Source organism: Ictalurus furcatus, chromosome 7 (genome assembly GCF_023375685.1).
Source record: "Ictalurus furcatus strain D&B chromosome 7, Billie_1.0, whole genome shotgun sequence".
Classification (NCBI taxonomy): domain Eukaryota; kingdom Metazoa; phylum Chordata; class Actinopteri; order Siluriformes; family Ictaluridae; genus Ictalurus; species Ictalurus furcatus.
The window spans coordinates 13,415,043-13,434,564 of record NC_071261.1 but is presented as its reverse complement, the minus strand read 5'-3'; the positions used below and the strand labels follow the sequence as shown (position 1 = coordinate 13,434,564).

Sequence of the window (19,522 nt, the reverse complement as noted above, 5' to 3'; positions counted from 1 at the left end):
AGAATGGGTATGAAAACAAAACACACAGAGTGACCGACAGTTCTGTGGGTGGAAATGCCTTGTCATGGAAAAATGGCCAGAATCTTTACAACCGTGGTTGATCAGAAAAGCATCTCAGCATGCACAGAACATTAAATCTTGGAGTGGATGGGCTACAATGGCAGAAGACCACGTCAGGTTCCACTCCTGTCAGCCAAGAACAGGAATCTACGACTATCATGGATGTAAGCTCACCCAAATCACCTGATCTTCAACTGTTCAGTTTCGGTGTTTTGTTTTCACACCATTCTGGGTAAACTCTAGAGTGTCTGAAATTCCTTAAACCAGTCCATCTGGTACCAGCAAACATGACACGGTTAAAGTCAGGACGCTGTACATACAGCACATGAATGGCTGATTAGATAACTATATGAATCTGCAGGTGTTCCTAATAAAGTGGATGATGTGTGTACAAGAACGTAGTAATCATCTAATTCTTTAAGTAATCATCTAATTTTAATTTTAATTATTGTTAGAAACACAGAGCCTGTAATGTATCCTGTTATGACATGCCTCAGAGTTACAACACCTTGCGAAACAAGTTTTATTGTTTACACTGGATTTAAACAATGGTTTCAAAAAAAGAAGTGAAGCAGTTCATGTAGCGTGCTAATGAATTTACTCTTCCACATGATCAATGCATCATGGGTTTTTCTGGGCAGGAGTGAACACAGAAAAAGAACCTTTAGCTATTGTGTGTGTGTGTGTGTGTGTGTGTGTGTGTGTGTGTCTTCCTTCCTTGAGATCCTATGACTGGCCATTAATTGCAGCCAACTTCCTCGCATGCCACTAAAACCTGTTATATGACCATCTTTCTTACCTTATGACATGGTATTCTCATGTGTTGAGACATTTCAGATGTGAAGTGAAGTGGAAAGACGGCTGGGCTTGTGTTTGTCCTTACAATAAAATGTGGTTCTTACTTGAAGACATTCCTAACATCCTGCAGTGTGAGATTGACCATCATCTCTACGTTCTTTCACTTTAGACTGTATTCAACATAACAATCTGCTGAACATTTTAATCTATGTTGTCTTCTTAATTCAGTCACATATACGTTCATTTTTAATGTCTAACCTTAACCCTAACCTAATCCTAACCCTAACCTAATCCTAACCATAAACCTAACCTAATCCTAACCAAAATCATAACCCTAACCCTAATCCTAACCCTAACCATAACCCTAACCCTAATCCTAACCCTAACCATAATCCTAACCCTAATCCTAACCCTAATCCTACCCTAATTCTAACCCCAACCTAACTCTAAAAAACCTAACCATAATCCTAACCCTAACCTAACTCTAACCATAATCCTAACCACAATCCTAACCCTAACCTAACTCTAACCATAATCCTAACCCTAATCCTAACCCTAATCCTACCCTAATACTAACCCCAACCTAACCCTAACCCCAACCTAACCCTAACCAAAATCATAACCCTAACCTTAATCCTAACCCTAACCATAATCCTAACCCTAACCTAACTCTAAAAACCTAACCATAATCCTAACCCTAACCTAACTCTAACCATAATCCTAACCCTAACCTAACTCTAACCATAATTCTAGGGTTAGGGTTAGGGTTAGGGTTATGGGTTATAGGTTATAGGGTTATACCCTACCCTGACCCTAACCCTAACCCTAAACCTAACCTTCGAACCCGACCGTTGACCCTAACCCCAACCCTAACCATAACCCCTGAACCGTACCGCTGACCCTAACCCTAACCCTTGAACCCTATGCCTGACCCCAACCCTAACCCAAAACCTAACCTTTGAATCTGATCGTTGACCCTAACCCCAACCCTAACCATAACCCTTGAACTCTACCGCTGACCCTAACCTTAACCCTCGAACCCTATGCCTGTCCCCAACCCCAACCCTAAACCTAACCTTTGAACCGGATCGTTGGCCCCAACCCTAACCATAAGCTTGGAACCCGATCGCGGACCCTGACCCCAACCCTAACCCTAACCTTTGAACCCCATGCCTGACCCCAACCCGAACCCTAAACCCAACCTTTGAACCCCATCGCTGACCCTAACCCCAACCCTAACCATAACCTTGGAACCCGATGGCAGACCCTGACCCCAACCCTAACCATAACCTTTGAACCCTAGGCCTGACCCCAACCCGAACCCTAAACCTAACCTTTGAACCCCATCGCTGACCCTAACCCCAACCCTAACCATAACCTTGGAACCCGATGGCGGACCCTAACCCCAACCCTAACCATAACCTTTGAACCCTAGGCCTGACCCCAACCTGAACCCTAAACCTAACCTTTGAACCCTACCGCTGACCCTAACCCCAACCCTAACCATAACCTTGGAACCCCACTGCTGACCCCTACCCCTAACCATAACCTTTGAACCCTATGCCTGACCCCAACCCAAACCCTAAACCCAACCTTTTGAACCCCATCACTGACCCTGACCCCAACCCTAACCCTAACCTTTGAACCCCATGCCTGACCCCAACCCTAAGCCTAACAATCTGCCCATTTTTAAACTTCATTCCTGAGCCTAAGCCTCACCCTAACCCTGAATAGTCCGATTTTTTATCAGAAAAGTATAGACACATAGGCCACTAAAAACCAAATAATCCATTTTTTGATAAATACACAGTTCATTCCTCATACACAAAGACAAAATAAAACACTGGGAGTATTACAGACAACAAAAGAGAAGGAAGATGGAGATGTGCCAGTGCACATTTAACCTGAATCAGGGGGGTTTAATTAAGAAATAAATAATTCAAAAAACTAATCCTAATCCTAACCATAATCCTAACCCTAACCTAACCCCAACCATAATCCTAACCACAATCCTAACCCTAACCTAACTCTAACCATAATCCTAACCCTAATCCTACCCTAAACCTTCCCTAATCCTAACCCCAACCTAACCCTAACCCCAACCTAACCCTAATCAAAATCATAACCCTAACCCTAATCCTAACCCTAACCTGACTCTAAAAACCTAACCGTAATCCTAACCCTAACCTAACTCTAACCATAATCCTAACCCTAACCCCCTAACCCTAACCGCTAACCCAAACCTCAACCCTAACCTAACTCTAACCATAATCCTAACCCTAACCTAACTCTAACCATAATCCTAACCATAATCCTAACCATAATCCTAACCCTAATCCTAACTCTAACCATAATCCTAACCACAATCCTAACCCTAACCTAACTCTAACCATAATCCTAACCCTAATCCTACCCTAAACCTTCCCTAATCCTAACCCCAACCTAACCCTAACCCCAACCTAACCCTAATCAAAATCATAACCCTAACCCTAATCCTAACCCTAACCTGACTCTAAAAACCTAACCATAATCCTAACCCTAACCTGACTCTAAAAACCTAACCGTAATCCTAACCCTAACCTAACTCTAACCATAATCCTAACCCTAACCTAACTCTAACCATAATTCTAACCCTAATCCTAACCCTAACCCCCTAACCCTAACCGCTAACCCAAACCCCAACCCTAACCTAACTCTACCCATAATCCTAACCCAAACCTAACTCTAACCATAATCCTAACCCTAATCCTAACCCTAACCTAACTCTAACCATAATCCTAACCCTAATCCTAACTCTAACCATAATCCTAACCCTAACCTAACTCTAACCATAATCCTAACCATAATCCTAACCATAATCCTAACCCTAATCCTAACCCCAACCATAATCCTAACCCTAACCTAACTCTAACCATAATCCTAACCCTAATCCTACCCTAATCCTAACCCCAACCTAACCCTAACCCCAACCTAACCCTAACCTGTGAAATGTGAAAATATGTTGTGCCCTGAATTTGTACATGTAACCTCAAGTAAACGTTACATCATGTGAATATCATGTGTGGAAATAAATGAATCATGAGAAAAAATTATGTGAAAATCAGGAAAAGATATTCAGAGCTCATTATTTCAGCGCTGTTGAATTCTCAATTCTGATTGGCTGACAGAAGTTGTTATTTTTCAGTAAATGCACAGCTAAAGTAGTTCCAGTCAGGTCTTGGCCATGTTACAGCTCCATATCTCTTCCCCAAATTAACTGAAATCACGGAAACGTTAGCCTGCTGTCCACCACGGCACACAAAATGACAGAAAATTTGAATTTTTCCAAAAATTCGTAAGGAATATTGGATGATGGGACGTTGAATTATTAGAAAAATAATGTGTACCCGAGGTGGTAATTGAGCCAGCTATGAGCCAATTATATGCAGTTACTGGAGGGAGAGAGAGAGAGACAGAGAGAGAGAGAGCATGGGAGTGCATGTGTGATAAGCCGGTAAACAAGTATCGATGTTTATTTATTTATTCATTGTATTTTCTGCAGTAACAAAAAACAAAAAACCCTGTCAACAAGTAGGCCAGTCGATATTTATTTATTTATTTATTTGTTCTATTTTTATATTATCAGCCTGAAATTAAATTAAAAAAAAACCTATGAGCTCTCCCTCTCTCTCTCTCTCTCTCTCTCGCGCTCTCTCTCTCTCTCTCCAATAACTACATATCGATTAATTAGGCCTCTGTTACTAGCTCTGAAACGATATATTTTTGGGATTAGCGGCGGAGGCTTGAGATGGGATGTGTAATAAATGAGTTCCACACATGAGAGCATTTTAAGGACAAAAACCTGACATATGTTTTAAAGTAAAACATCTGAACAATGTCTTGAGGTGTTGTATCTGTGATATAAGTGGAATCATTGACTCTGGTCTGTTGAATTATTAGAAAAATAATGCACACTTGAGGTGTAATGGCCTCCGCTTCAGGGTGTGAGTTATTTTCTCATCATTCACCAACCCAAGTTTCCTTTGAAATACTGAGGGAGTATAGTAAGTGTAATTACAGTATAGTAACTTTAATTACAGTATAGTAAACAGTCACCTAATTAACTGTTCCATCTTGTTTTAAACATGCTGTGGTCCAGCCCTTGCTTAAAAAGGCAACTCCTATTCCTTTAGATTTAAATAATCACAAAATGACCTTTGCTTTCAAAAGTTTGCTTTCAAAAGTTTTAGAGAAGGTCGTCTTTCTTCAGCTTTCCTCATTTTAAGTAAAAATCACGTATTAGACGAACATCAGTCCGTTTTCAGAACATGACAAAGTACTGAGTCTGGCCCCTTGAAAGCGACACATGATTTAGTGTTCAAGTGAAACAATGAACATTCTTCTGACGTGTTTACGGCAACGGGCTGGAATTCAGGGCAGCGCATTTACAGTACAGATAAAACTTCCTCAGTAGAAATTGGGAATTTCTCTTCTTCTGCTCCTATCACATGTGGAGTCCCACAAGGCTCCATATTAGGCCCTGTTTTATTTTCTTATATATGCTCCCTTTGCGGGCTGTTATCTCGTATCATTGTTATGTCAACGACACTCAGCTTTATCTTCTGATAAAACCTAATGACGTTTTAAATGATAGCAACTTGCATCACCTGTAAGTCCAGATTTTTTTTTTCAGCCGTTATCTTCCTTTACGGCCATCCAGCCCATTAAAAATCCTTCATTAATTTTAACCCCAAAAGTCACCTGAAACGATGAAAAAAGAAGAAATATGTGAATTTTTTGAGTTTTTGTGATCGTTTTAAAGCCAGAAACTATTCCTAACATCTCCTTTGCATATATATATATATATATATATATATATATATATATATATATATATATATATATATAAAATAAAAGAAATAAAAAAACTCGCTTTTTTCCTTAACAAAACATTTTGTGTGGACAACACCTCTTCCTTTTCTTTAGTCAAGAGATAAACAAATATAAAACGACCAAGATTCATGGGGTCATCTCTCTCCAGGTTGATTTAAACACTGGCTCTGGTGCTTAAAATGTTTCACTACACGATCTCACCCGTCTAGATTCCTCTTCCTGTAATGCTTGTGGAATTTTACACCGATAATAAACCTGTAATTCAACTTTGCCTCTTTTATATTTACTATCTAGGTGCTGGCAAATGACACGCCCTCAGAGTTTAAGAAGCCGGACCCGTCTCAGCATCAACACACTCTAGAGCGCTTCATATTCACAGCATACATAATCATCCGTCTTATCCGTACAGGTAATTTGTTTTAAACTTTAAAAAAGAAATAAATCACCACATGTTGGTTTTGATTTTATTTATTTAACTTTAAGTATATTTCAATATATATATATATATATATATATATATATATATATATATATATATATATATATATATTCTTGACTAATTATTAGTAAATGCACGACTTCTATTAATTGTATTATTACTATATAACTATATGTGTAAACTTGTTGTAAAATCATTGCTCTACGTGTGTGTGTTATCAGACATGGAGGCCAGACTGATTGTAGCGGTTGTGTTCATCTGCGCTGTTTGTCGCTTCACTGAAGCCCAGCTGCAGAACACGACAGCACTCACTGTAAGAACTTGGACCTGAATCTCAGGCTGTCGTGTCACTCAAATGTTTTAAAACTCATTATACCGTATTTTGATTGACTGATTGTCGGAATATTTACTGTAAATGATATGAAATGGGTAGGGTCATGAACAGAACAGAACGGGAGAGTTAACGGTGGTTCATTTTCTCTCTTATGATCTTCAGAACAACATCACTCGTACTGCTTGCGGCACCACTAAGCTGTGTGTGTCGACTCCATCTAATTGCGATCCTGCAGGAAACTCCAGCTGTTTTTTCAGCTCTACTCAGTACAATAATTCAACACTGACCGTGGAACTCTCCGGCACAACTTCAGGATACGTGGCGTTGGGACTCACACCCATTATCAACCTATTTAATTTCACTGTAAGTAGCATACTTATAATATTTGTGCTTTTTACAGTAAGTAGAGTCTGAACAATTATGTCATAATAACATAAAAAGTAATTCAAATATTGACACGTTTTTAGACTATGGGCTCGTTTTAATTAGCTGTGATTATAAGTCTTATTGTTAACATTTAAAAGAGGTTGACTTGAAATGGTCTTGACAAATTATTTAGCAGCTTCTACTGAATTTATTAGTGCATTACAGGCAAATGCCTCTGAATATTAAAAATCCATTTGCTCACATTTACCAGGCCAAGTGTGGTTCTCATTCAATACAAGTTACCCCAGTTAGAGATTGTAGTGATTACTGAGAAACTCTTAGTTGTATGTTGTATAGCTCCTGTTGGTGAAAATGCCCCAAACTTGAGCATCCACGTATATTAGGCTATTTTTGAAAACATTGTAAAAAAACAAAAAACAAACAAAAAAACTCAGCTTTTTTTTTAAAAAAACATTCCAATCTAAGCAAACAGTATTTATGAAAAATATCACAAATCCTATTTTTGTGATTCCATACTGCCGGGACAGGTGGGTGGAGCTAAAAAAAAATAGTGCATACATACTTGTCCCATATCAACCTGATTAGTGAAATCAGCTAGAATTGCTTCTGACCTGCCACAATTTCACTATTCCTTCAGTAACAGGCTTGTGTAGCGTTCTGACAAAGTTTGTTCCTCTTTTAAACACTTTCTAGTGGATTGCTGGACAGGACAGGAATTTTCAAATCACAATTTGATGGTTTAGCTTTATTTATTTCGACATAATACACCACATGGCTGTGTATTTTGCTCCTACATTGCCTCCCAGTGACCCAGGTAAAATCTCCCATCTTTTAATAACAAATGGCTTCCTGTTCACCTTTTTGCTCTCTGCAAACATAACATAGGGTACAACATAACATAGTGCACTCATAAATAGTGTAGAAAGACATTTAAGATTCAGCCCCTGAAAGTGCACGCCTGTTTGTGTCGGTGTGTTTTTGATGTTGTCTCATAAAGTTTGCATTCCCTGCTGAAACATCCAGCTCGGTCTGACAAGCTCCCAGCTGCCAAAACGCAGGCCAAACTGGTGAAACTGGTAGACCGCGTTTGACAGCTGGCAGAGGGACATAGCTTTTTTAAAATAACGCAACAGTGAAGCAGTTAGTAAATCTCAGCCATTTATTGATCAATATTGTTAAATAATTATAAACCTGTAAAATTGAAGGATTTTATTTAAATGTAATAATTGTTCTTTTTAGGGAACTGCTGTGTTCGTCTGTGGCAACAATAACAACAGCACCTTCTTCGAAACAGCTATTCAGAACGGCTCAGTGTTGACTCCTGCTAACCTGGTATGACTCTGATGTAGAAGTTCACTTGATTTGTGCATGTGAAGAGTGAGACACAAATTTCAGATATAATGCAGTAATTAACAACTCGATAAGAGACTTTGTTAAGTTTCATACAGAATGCAGTTGCTCCAACCAATAAACTTAGAATTGCTAATGCTAACCTTTTCCTCAAGATTTCCAAAAATCATGTTCCATGTTCATATTCCAGGCAAAATACTGACAGAGATCTCTAACCCTAACTCCATCACTGTCTCTCTCTGTCCCTCTTCATAGACCGCCTTAAATATAAGCAGTGTTCCGGGAAACGCCAGTGTATTTGGAAACGGGAATCTTGTTCAGTGTGTCTTCAGCATCACCCTCAATTCCACCATCCTCACTTCCATCCTCAACAGTTCAACTGTTCAGCTGTATTCCAACATCACCATCTTCAATGGAACCACAAACGGTGAGCTTTCAGACTTGTATCCTGATTCTTAGTGATTCATTAGAGTTTTACTTATGACTTATGTGAAATCCAACATAATTACACACACACACACACACACACACACACACACACACACACACACACACAGCATTGTAACCACTCACAAATGAAGCAAGGTTTTTTGAATGGGTTTTTGGTTAAATGCCTGAAATAAGGTCTGTGGTTAAGACATAAAATACCTCAGTAATACTCCATTCATGATTCTGTTAAGCTTTCACGTGTCTAGAAAAAGACGGTTGCTAACACGTGGCTAAATGGGACTACGGAGGTTGTCGGGGACATTAAACGCCATCACGCCGAACAGGAAAACTCATCTACTACAGCCTCGCTGCGTTTATATCCACGCTCTTACAACCTATTCCAAGTCAAACTTTCCACTTGTATATTTATTAATTTATAGAATTTTCCAACTGTCGTGTTTGTTTTAAATAAAGATCGAGAGATCTGTCGGAAGCGTAGCGGCGTTGACGTTAAGGTCATGAGACTGTGGTATAGTTTGTTTATCACCTAGCTTTAGCTTTTTACTTCGGCGGATTATATTTAGGCTTCAAAATTCATAAACTTTGAGCTCATTTGTGAGGATTAGCTTGATGAACAAAAACGTGTAAGAATCATAAACTGTTTTCTACGATAATCCAAAAGCCAGTGGAATTCACAATTCTATTGGGATGATGGTAACTTCCAGGGTGGCCTTCAAAAATACATCGTCCCTGCTGCGCTCTATTAATAAATCATGTATTAAGTGTAAAAAGTAAATACGGCTGCTTTTGTACTTAATGTTAGGGCTGAAACTAACAATTATTTTCATAATCAATTAATCGGATGGAGAAAAAAACAAAAACAAACTTTCAATAGAATTTTTTCCTTTCTGGGATAGGCTTCAGGCTCCCTGTGATAAGCGGTACAGAAAATCAATGGATGGAAGCTTTTTGACTCAATTAATTATCTAATGCTCATCAGAACTGAAGCTGATAATGTAATGCACGGGTGAGACAGTGGCATGGATTCCATCAGCAGTATGGTTCAGTAATGATCTTCTGTTACAATCCTACAGGAACACTACTGGGAAATGCAACTACATTAATTACCACCGGACCTTTCGACTTGGCAAATCCCAAGAGCAATATTCCAAGCACACCACCGGTAATGAAGTTTATTATTTATCATCACTGCTCCTGACCCTCCTGTTAATGTCCCTCCTGTCTCATTTACATTAATATTTGTTTTTTTAAATGAACTGATATAATTTTTTTTCTATCTCTGTGATGATCAGTATAAACTGTACTGATAAGGCCTGGGTCAACGGGACAGAGTGAATAATGTTAATTTACTTTCTCTGTTAATCTTCAGCTCAACATCACTCGTACTGCTTGCGGCACCACTAAGCTGTGTGTGTCGACTCCGTCTAATTGCGATCCTGCAGGAAACTCCAGCTGTTATTTCAGCTCTACTCAGTACAATAATGCAACACTGACCGTGGAACTCTCCGGCACAACTTCTGGATACGTGGCGTTGGGACTCACACCCACTATCAACCTATTTAATTTCACTGTAAGTAGCATACTTATAATATTTGTGCTTTTTACAGTAAGTAGAGTCTGAACAATTATGTCATAATAACATAAAAAGTAATTCAAATATTGACACGTTTGTAGAATATGGGCTCGTTTTAATTAGCTGTGATTATAAGTCTTATTGTTAACATTTAAAAGAGGTTGACTTGGCATAGTCTTGACAAATTTTTTGGCAGCTTCTACTGAATTTATTAGTGCATTACAGGCAAATGCCTCTGAATATTAAAAATCCATTTGCTCACATTTACCAGGCCAAGTGTGGTTCTCATTCAATACAAGTTACCCCTGTTAGAGATTATAGTGATTACTGAGAAACTCTTAGTTGTATGTTATATAGCTCCTGTTGGTGAAAATGCCCCAAACTTGAGCATGCATGTATATTAGGCTATTTTTGAAAACAGTGTAAAAAACAAAAACAAAAAACCCCCAGCTTTTAATAAAAAACATTCCAATCTAAGCAAACAGTGTTTATGAAAAATATCACAAATAATATATTTGTGATTCCATACTTCCGTAAATACCCACGCTGCATGGGGGTGCCCTTCTTACCCAGGTGCCGTGAGAGCCGAGCTGGGACAGGTGGGTGGAGCTAAAAAATAGTGCATGCATATTTGTCCCATATCAACCTGATTAGTGAAATCAGCTAGAATTGCTTCTGACCTGCCACAATTTCACTATTCCTTCAGTAACAGGCTTGTGTAACGTTCTGACGAAGTTTGTTCCTCTTTTAAACACTTTCTAGTGGATTGCTGGACAGGACAGGAATTTTCAAATCACAATTTGATGGTTTAGCTTTATTTATTTCGACATAATACACCACATGGCTGTGTATTTTGCTCCTACATTGCCTCCCAGTGATCCAAGTAAAATCTACCATCTTTAAATAACAAATGGGGCAAGTAACAAAAGGCTTCCTGTTCACTTTTTTGCTCCCTGCAAAGGGTACAACATAACATAGTGCACTCATAAATAGTGTAGAAAGACATTTAAGATTCAGCCCCTGAAAGTGCACGCCTGTTTGTGTCGGTGTGTTTTTGATGTTGTCTCATAAAGTTTGCATTCCCTGCTGAAACATCCAGCTCGGTCTGACGAGCTCCCAGCTGCCAAAACACAGGCTGAACTGGTGAAACTGGTAGACCGCGTTTGACAGCTGGCAGAGGGACATAGCTTTTTTAAAATAACGCAACAGTGAAGCAGTTAGTAAATCTCAGCCATTTATTGATCAATATAGTTAAATAATTATAAACCTGTAAAATTGAAGGATTTTATTTAAATGTAATAATTGTTCTTTTTAGGGAACTGCTGTGTTCGTCTGTGGCAACAATAACAACAGCACCTTCTTCGAAACAGCTATTCAGAACGGCTCAGTGTTGACTCCTGCTAACCTGGTATGACTCTGATGTAGAAGTTCACTTGATTTGTGCATGTGAAGAGTGAGACACAAATTTCAGATATAATGCAGTAATTAACAACTCGATAAGAGACTTTGTTAAGTTTCATACAGAATGCAGTTGCTCCAACCAATAAACTTAGAATTGCTAATGCTAACCTTTTCCTCAAGATTTCCAAAAATCATGTTCCATGTTCATATTCCAGGCAAAATACTGACAGAGATCTCTAACCCTAACTCCATCACTGTCTCTCTCTGTCCCTCTTCATAGACCGCCTTAAATATAAGCAGTGTTCCGGGAAACGCCAGTGTATTTGGAAACGGGAATCTTGTTCAGTGTGTCTTCAGCATCACCCTCAATTCCACCATCCTCACTTCCATCCTCAACAGTTCAACTGTTCAGCTGTATTCCAACATCACCATCTTCAATGGAACCACAAACGGTGAGCTTTCAGACTTGTATCCTGATTCTTAGTGATTCATTAGAGTTTTACTTATGACTTATGTGAAATCCAACATAATTACACACACACACACACACACACACACACACACACACACACACACACAGCATTGTAACCACTCACAAATGAAGCAAGGTTTTTTGAATGGGTTTTTGGTTAAATGCCTGAAATAAGGTCTGTGGTTAAGACATAAAATACCTCAGTAATACTCCACTCATGATTCTGTTAAGCTTTCACGTGTCTAGAAAAAGACGGTTGCTAACACGTGGCTAAATGGGACTACGGAGGTTGTCGGGGACATTAAACGCCATCACGCCGAACAGGAAAACTCATCTACTACAGCCTCGCTGCGTTTATATCCACGCTCTTACAACCTATTCCAAGTCAAACTTTCCACTTGTATATTTATTAATTTATAGAATTTTCCAACTGTCGTGTTTGTTTTAAATAAAGATCGAGAGATCTGTCGGAAGCGTAGCGGCGTTGACGTTAAGGTCATGAGACTGTGGTATAGTTTGTTTATCACCTAGCTTTAGCTTTTTACTTCGGCGGATTATATTTAGGCTTCAAAATTCATAAACTTTGAGCTCATTTGTGAGGATTAGCTTGATGAACAAAAACGTGTAAGAATCATAAACTGTTTTCTACGATAATCCAAAAGCCAGTGGAATTCACAATTCTATTGGGATGATGGTAACTTCCAGGGTGGCCTTCAAAAATACATCGTCCCTGCTGCGCTCTATTAATAAATCATGTATTAAGTGTAAAAAGTAAATACGGCTGCTTTTGTACTTAATGTTAGGGCTGAAACTAACAATTATTTTCATAATCAATTAATCGGATGGAGAAAAAAACAAAAACAAACTTTCAATAGAATTTTTTCCTTTCTGGGATAGGCTTCAGGCTCCCTGTGATAAGCGGTACAGAAAATCAATGGATGGAAGCTTTTTGACTCAATTAATTATCTAATGCTCATCAGAACTGAAGCTGATAATGTAATGCACGGGTGAGACAGTGGCATGGATTCCATCAGCAGTATGGTTCAGTAATGATCTTCTGTTACAATCCTACAGGAACACTACTGGGAAATGCAACTACATTAATTACCACCGGACCTTTCGACTTGGCAAATCCCAAGAGCAATATTCCAAGCACACCACCGGTAATGAAGTTTATTATTTATCATCACTGCTCCTGACCCTCCTGTTAATGTCCCTCCTGTCTCATTTACATTAATATTTGTTTTTTTAAATGAACTGATATAATTTTTTTTCTATCTCTGTGATGATCAGTATAAACTGTACTGATAAGGCCTGGGTCAACGGGACAGAGTGAATAATGTTAATTTACTTTCTCTGTTAATCTTCAGCTCAACATCACTCGTACTGCTTGCGGCACCACTAAGCTGTGTGTGTCGACTCCGTCTAATTGCGATCCTGCAGGAAACTCCAGCTGTTATTTCAGCTCTACTCAGTACAATAATGCAACACTGACCGTGGAACTCTCCGGCACAACTTCTGGATACGTGGCGTTGGGACTCACACCCACTACCAACCTATTTAATTTCACTGTAAGTAGCATACTTATAATATTTGTGCTTTTTACAGTAAGTAGAGTCTGAACAATTATGTCATAATAACATAAAAAGTAATTCAAATATTGACACGTTTGTAGAATATGGGCTCGTTTTAATTAGCTGTGATTATAAGTCTTATTGTTAACATTTAAAAGAGGTTGACTTGGCATAGTCTTGACAAATTTTTTGGCAGCTTCTACTGAATTTATTAGTGCATTACAGGCAAATGCCTCTGAATATTAAAAATCCATTTGCTCACATTTACCAGGCCAAGTGTGGTTCTCATTCAATACAAGTTACCCCTGTTAGAGATTATAGTGATTACTGAGAAACTCTTAGTTGTATGTTATATAGCTCCTGTTGGTGAAAATGCCCCAAACTTGAGCATGCATGTATATTAGGCTATTTTTGAAAACAGTGTAAAAAACAAAAACAAAAAACCCCCAGCTTTTAATAAAAAACATTCCAATCTAAGCAAACAGTGTTTATGAAAAATATCACAAATAATATATTTGTGATTCCATACTTCCGTAAATACCCACGCTGCATGGGGGTGCCCTTCTTACCCAGGTGCCGTGAGAGCCGAGCTGGGACAGGTGGGTGGAGCTAAAAAATAGTGCATGCATATTTGTCCCATATCAACCTGATTAGTGAAATCAGCTAGAATTGCTTCTGACCTGCCACAATTTCACTATTCCTTCAGTAACAGGCTTGTGTAATGTTCTGACGAAGTTTGTTCCTCTTTTAAACACTTTCTAGTGGATTGCTGGACAGGACAGGAATTTTCAAATCACAATTTGATGGTTTAGCTTTATTTATTTCGACATAATACACCACATGGCTGTGTATTTTGCTCCTACATTGCCTCCCAGTGATCCAAGTAAAATCTACCATCTTTAAATAACAAATGGGGCAAGTAACAAAAGGCTTCCTGTTCACTTTTTTGCTCCCTGCAAAGGGTACAACATAACATAGTGCACTCATAAATAGTGTAGAAAGACATTTAAGATTCAGCCCCTGAAAGTGCACGCCTGTTTGTGTCGGTGTGTTTTTGATGTTGTCTCATAAAGTTTGCATTCCCTGCTGAAACATCCAGCTCGGTCTGACGAGCTCCCAGCTGCCAAAACACAGGCTGAACTGGTGAAACTGGTAGACCGCGTTTGACAGCTGGCAGAGGGACATAGCTTTTTTAAAATAATGCAACAGTGAAGCAGTTAGTAAATCTCAGCCATTTATTGATCAATATAGTTAAATAATTATAAACCTGTAAAATTGAAGGATTTTATTTAAATGTAATAATTGTTCTTTTTAGGGAACTGCTGTGTTCGTCTGTGGCAACAATAACAACAGCACCTTCTTCGAAACAGCTATTCAGAACGGCTCAGTGTTGACTCCTGCTAACCTGGTATGACTCTGATGTAGAAGTTCACTTGATTTGTGCATGTGAAGAGTGAGACACAAATTTCAGATATAATGCAGTAATTAACAATTCGATAAAAGAATTTGTTAAGTTTCATACAGAATGCAGTTGCTCCAACCAATAAACTTAGAATTGCTAATGCTAACCTTTTCCTCAAGATTCCCAAAAATCATGTTCCATGTTCATATTCCAGGCAAAATACTGACAGAGATCTCTAACCCTGACTCACTGTCTCTCTCTGTCCCTCTTCATAGACCGCCTTAAATATAAGCAGTGTTCAGGGTTCAGTATTGGGAAACGGGAGTCTTGTTCAGTGTGTCTTCAATGTCACCCTCAATTCCACCTTCCTCACTTCCATCATCAACAGTTCACCTGTTCAGCTGTATTCCAACATCACCATCTTCAATGGAACCACAAACGGTGAGCTTTCAGACTTGTATCCTGCTTCTTAGTGATGCATTAGACTTTTACTTATGACTTATGTGAAATCCAACATAATTACACACACACACACACACACACACACACACACACACACACACACACAGCATTGTAACCACTCACAAATGAACAGGGTTTTTTGAATGGGTTTTTGGTTAAATGCCTGAAATAACGTCTGTGGTTAAGACATAAAATACCTCAGTAATACCCCACTCATGATTCTGTTAAGCTTTCACGTGTCTAGGAAGAGACGATTGCTAACACGTGGCTAAATGGGACTACGGAGGTTGTCGGGGACATTAAACGTCATCACGCCGAACAGGAAAACTCATCTACTACAGCCTCGCTGCGTTTATATCCACGCTCTTACAACCTATTCCAAGTCAAACTTTCCACTTGTATATTTATTAATTTATAGAATTTTCCAACTGTCGTGTTTGTTTTAAATAAAGATCGAGAGATCTGTCGGAAGCGTAGCGGCGTTGACGTTAAGGTCATGAGACTGTGGTATAGTTTGTTTATCACCTAGCTTTAGCTTTTTACTTCGGCGGATTATATTTAGGCTTCAAAATTCATAAACTTTGAGCTCATTTGTGAGGATTAGCTTGATGAACAAAAACGTGTAAGAATCATGAACTGTTTTCTACGATAATCCAAAAGCCAGTGGAATTCACAATTCTATTGGGATGATGGTAACTTCCAGGGTGGCCTTCAAAAATACATCATCCCTGCTGCGCTCTATTAATAAATCATGTATTAAGTGTAAAAAGAAAATATGGCTGCCTTCGTACTTAATGTTAGGGCTGCAACTAACAATTATTTTTATAATCGATTAATCGGATGGAGAAAAAAACAAAAACAAACTTTCAATAGAATTTTTTCCTTTCTGGGATAGGCTTCAGGCTCCCTGTGATAAGCGGTACAGAAAATCAATGGATGGAAGCATTTTGACTCAATTAATTATCTAATGCTTATCAGAACTGAAGCTGATAATGTAATGCACGGGTGAGACAGTGGCATGGATTCCATCAGCAGTATGGTTCAGTAATGATCTTCTGTTACAATCCTACAGGAACACTACTGGGAAATGCAACTACATTAATTACCACCGGACCTTTCGACTTGGCAAATCCCAAGAGCAATATTCCAAGCACACCACCGGTAATGAAGTTTATTATTTATCATCACTGCTCCTCACCCTCCTGTTAATGTCCCTCCTGTCTCATTTACGTTAATATTTGTTTTTTAAAATGAACATCTCTGTGATGATCAGTATGAACCGTACTCATAAGGCCTGGATCAATGGGACAGAATGAATAACGTTAATTTGCTTTCTCTGTTAATCTTCAGTTCAACATCAGTCGTTCTGGTTGTAACACCTCTAAGCTGTGCGTGTCAGAAGCGTCTACTTGCGATCCAGCAGGAAACTCCAGCTGCTTTTTCAGCTCATTTCAAGTGAACACCCAAAGTATCTACTATGAACTTAGTGGCACGACATCAGGATATGTGGCGCTGGGACTCACTAACCAGGTTAAGAATTAATAATGTAGTTATTAATGCAAATACAATATTCTGCCATGTGTTTTCACTGCAGTTTGTGTCTTATATATATATATATATATATATATTCTTTTTCTTTTTTAGACTGGTACTTTTGTGTTTCTGTGCGGCTATTACACTGCTAACAGCAGTTTCTTCTTTCAAACGGCTATTAAAAACGGCTCAAGTCTGAACCTTACAACTCTGGTAAGTGAGGCAAATGTGGTGTATTAAATCATTAAAAGTAGAAGGTTGGAATGCGTGCTAGTTTGTCTTTTTTCCTCTTTTCTCAGAACACCGTAAACAGCAATCAAGGTTTTGTAACACAAAACCTCATTCAGTGTGTCTTCAACACCAGCGCCACTTTAAGCACCAGAGCTTCTAACACTGCTCTGTACACGATCTCCCTCATGAACGGAACCACCAACGGTGAGATTTCAGTTACATTCTACTTATTCAAGTTCAATTATAGCTTATAATAAATATAGAATTATAGAAACACTATATAAATATAGTGTGTTTACAGTGTGTGCATAGTCTGAGCCAGATCAAAGCAGTCTAAATGTTTAATCAATTTCATAACCCAATTTTTTAAAAAGGAAAACTCATCAGACATGAATAAACTTGTAGGTCAATTGTACGTGTACAGTCTCTCACAAACCCCCTGGTCTATTGCCATTTTCCACTGAATCCCTCATGTAAGATTTGCTCTTAAGATGGCAGCCTTTTTAATAAACTTTCTCCACTTCACTTCCACAGGAACTCGACTGGGTGATCCAAATACACTGTATACTTCCCCATCAGCAGTAGATCTGTCTAATCCTAATGCCTTAAACACTGCAAACACCAACTTCTGCACTAATGGTAAATACATATTACACATGGTTTTACTGATTTGAAAAAAACAACATCTTAAAGTTTAAAAGCACAACAACAATCCAGCAGATTTTATTTCTGAAAAGATATGCACTATATGTATGATCAGCTATTTCATCTATTTAGTAAATCTGTTTTTACTAAAGATTTTAACTCTCTCTCTCTCTCTCTCTCTCTCTCTCTCTCTCTCTCTCTCGCTCTCTCTCTCTCTTAGTGTTGGCTGTGCTGCTCGCCGCTCTGACGCTACACCTCGTATAAAAACCTGCCATGTTCATTTTAATATAAAATCCCCAGAGCCTATAAACGTGTGTTACAGTATCTGATCTGTGCATGTGTGTTTATACAAGTATGAAGCTATTGTTAATTGGCTGAACATGGAATACATCTGTCATATACAGTATAAACATCACCCTTTTGTTTGTCTTTGTTTTTTTACAGTCGATACGAGAAGTTCATTTGCACTTCCATAGACATCAGACTTTTAAGTATAAGAATTTATAATAACAAGAGTGCAAATGTTTTGAATAAAACTACTTTATATGACCATTTTTAAATAATTGTAATTTCAGTAATTTCATGATCATCATTTTTATTTGAGATACTTTATACACCTAGGTTATTGTAAGTTTCCGCCCCTAAGACTTTGCTATCTGTTTTTCACTTGTGTTGGTTGCTATCATATTAAAGGTAAACAAATATCTAACATGACTTGATTTTGTTTTTTTTGTTTTTTAAATATCATTTAAACTATTTTAACAGGTATGTAGACTTTTTTATAGTCACTGTGTACACCAGTTAGAGTCGCTATTGTCACCACTACGAAGTGGTTTAATCTTTTTCATATGACAGTAATATGCCAACAACTACAAATTGTAATATATGCAATGACTTAGTGTTGTGGAATGGCAGAGAAACAAGTCACTTCCTGTTCCCACATTCTCTCTCTCTCTCTCTCTCTCTCTCTCTCTCTCTCTCTCTCTCTCTCTCTCTCTCTCTCCCTATCTCTCGATGTTAATAAGACAAAAAAATCTTAGTATGTTACTGAGAAACTGTCATGGGTTTATAAATTGTTTATAGGTATAAAGGTTTAAAAAATACACACGTGTGAAAGCAACGTTAACGGTGTCTTTCTTTCTTCCTTTCATTTGACCTACAATGTTGTCTAAAAACACTCATGCCGATTTTGAATATTTATCACATTCAGTGTAATGATCTAAACTGCTATATTACCTAACTATAAAAGATTTCCATATCAGCGTATTTATAAATCGTCATATGTGGGTTTGTTGTTTTTTCTTTCAGAAAAATAGGAGTGACACGTTAAGATGGCTCCGTTTTTAATGACTACAGTACTGTGCAAAATTTTTGTGCAAAATTTTTATGCAACATTTTTTTTTGTACAAACTTTGTTATAGTTTTTTTATTTGTTTATTTTATTTTATTTTATGACGTCCACATTATGGAGTCGGTACCAAAAAAAAAAAATTAGTTTTTTGGCACAAAAGTAAATGTTACAGAATAATGTTTGTATGT

At 38.1% G+C, this 19,522-nt stretch overlaps 1 protein-coding gene across 1 annotated transcript; it reads left to right on the top strand.

Moving 5' to 3' along the window:
• Nucleotides 1-218: 218 nt before the first annotated feature.
• Nucleotides 219-19,103, top strand: LOC128610690 (location of vulva defective 1). The gene is made up of 20 exons (XM_053630108.1): nucleotides 219-224; nucleotides 6,025-6,139; nucleotides 6,391-6,482; nucleotides 6,666-6,866; nucleotides 8,130-8,222; nucleotides 8,496-8,667; nucleotides 9,764-9,852; nucleotides 10,060-10,260; nucleotides 11,579-11,671; nucleotides 11,945-12,116; nucleotides 13,211-13,299; nucleotides 13,507-13,707; nucleotides 15,026-15,118; nucleotides 15,388-15,553; nucleotides 16,647-16,735; nucleotides 16,925-17,104; nucleotides 17,219-17,320; nucleotides 17,407-17,542; nucleotides 17,873-17,977; nucleotides 18,204-19,103. Exons 1-20 carry the CDS (start codon nucleotides 219-221, stop codon nucleotides 18,245-18,247), a joined length of 2,439 nt encoding a protein of 812 aa, XP_053486083.1. The 3' UTR covers nucleotides 18,248-19,103.
• Nucleotides 19,104-19,522: the final 419 nt, after the last annotated feature.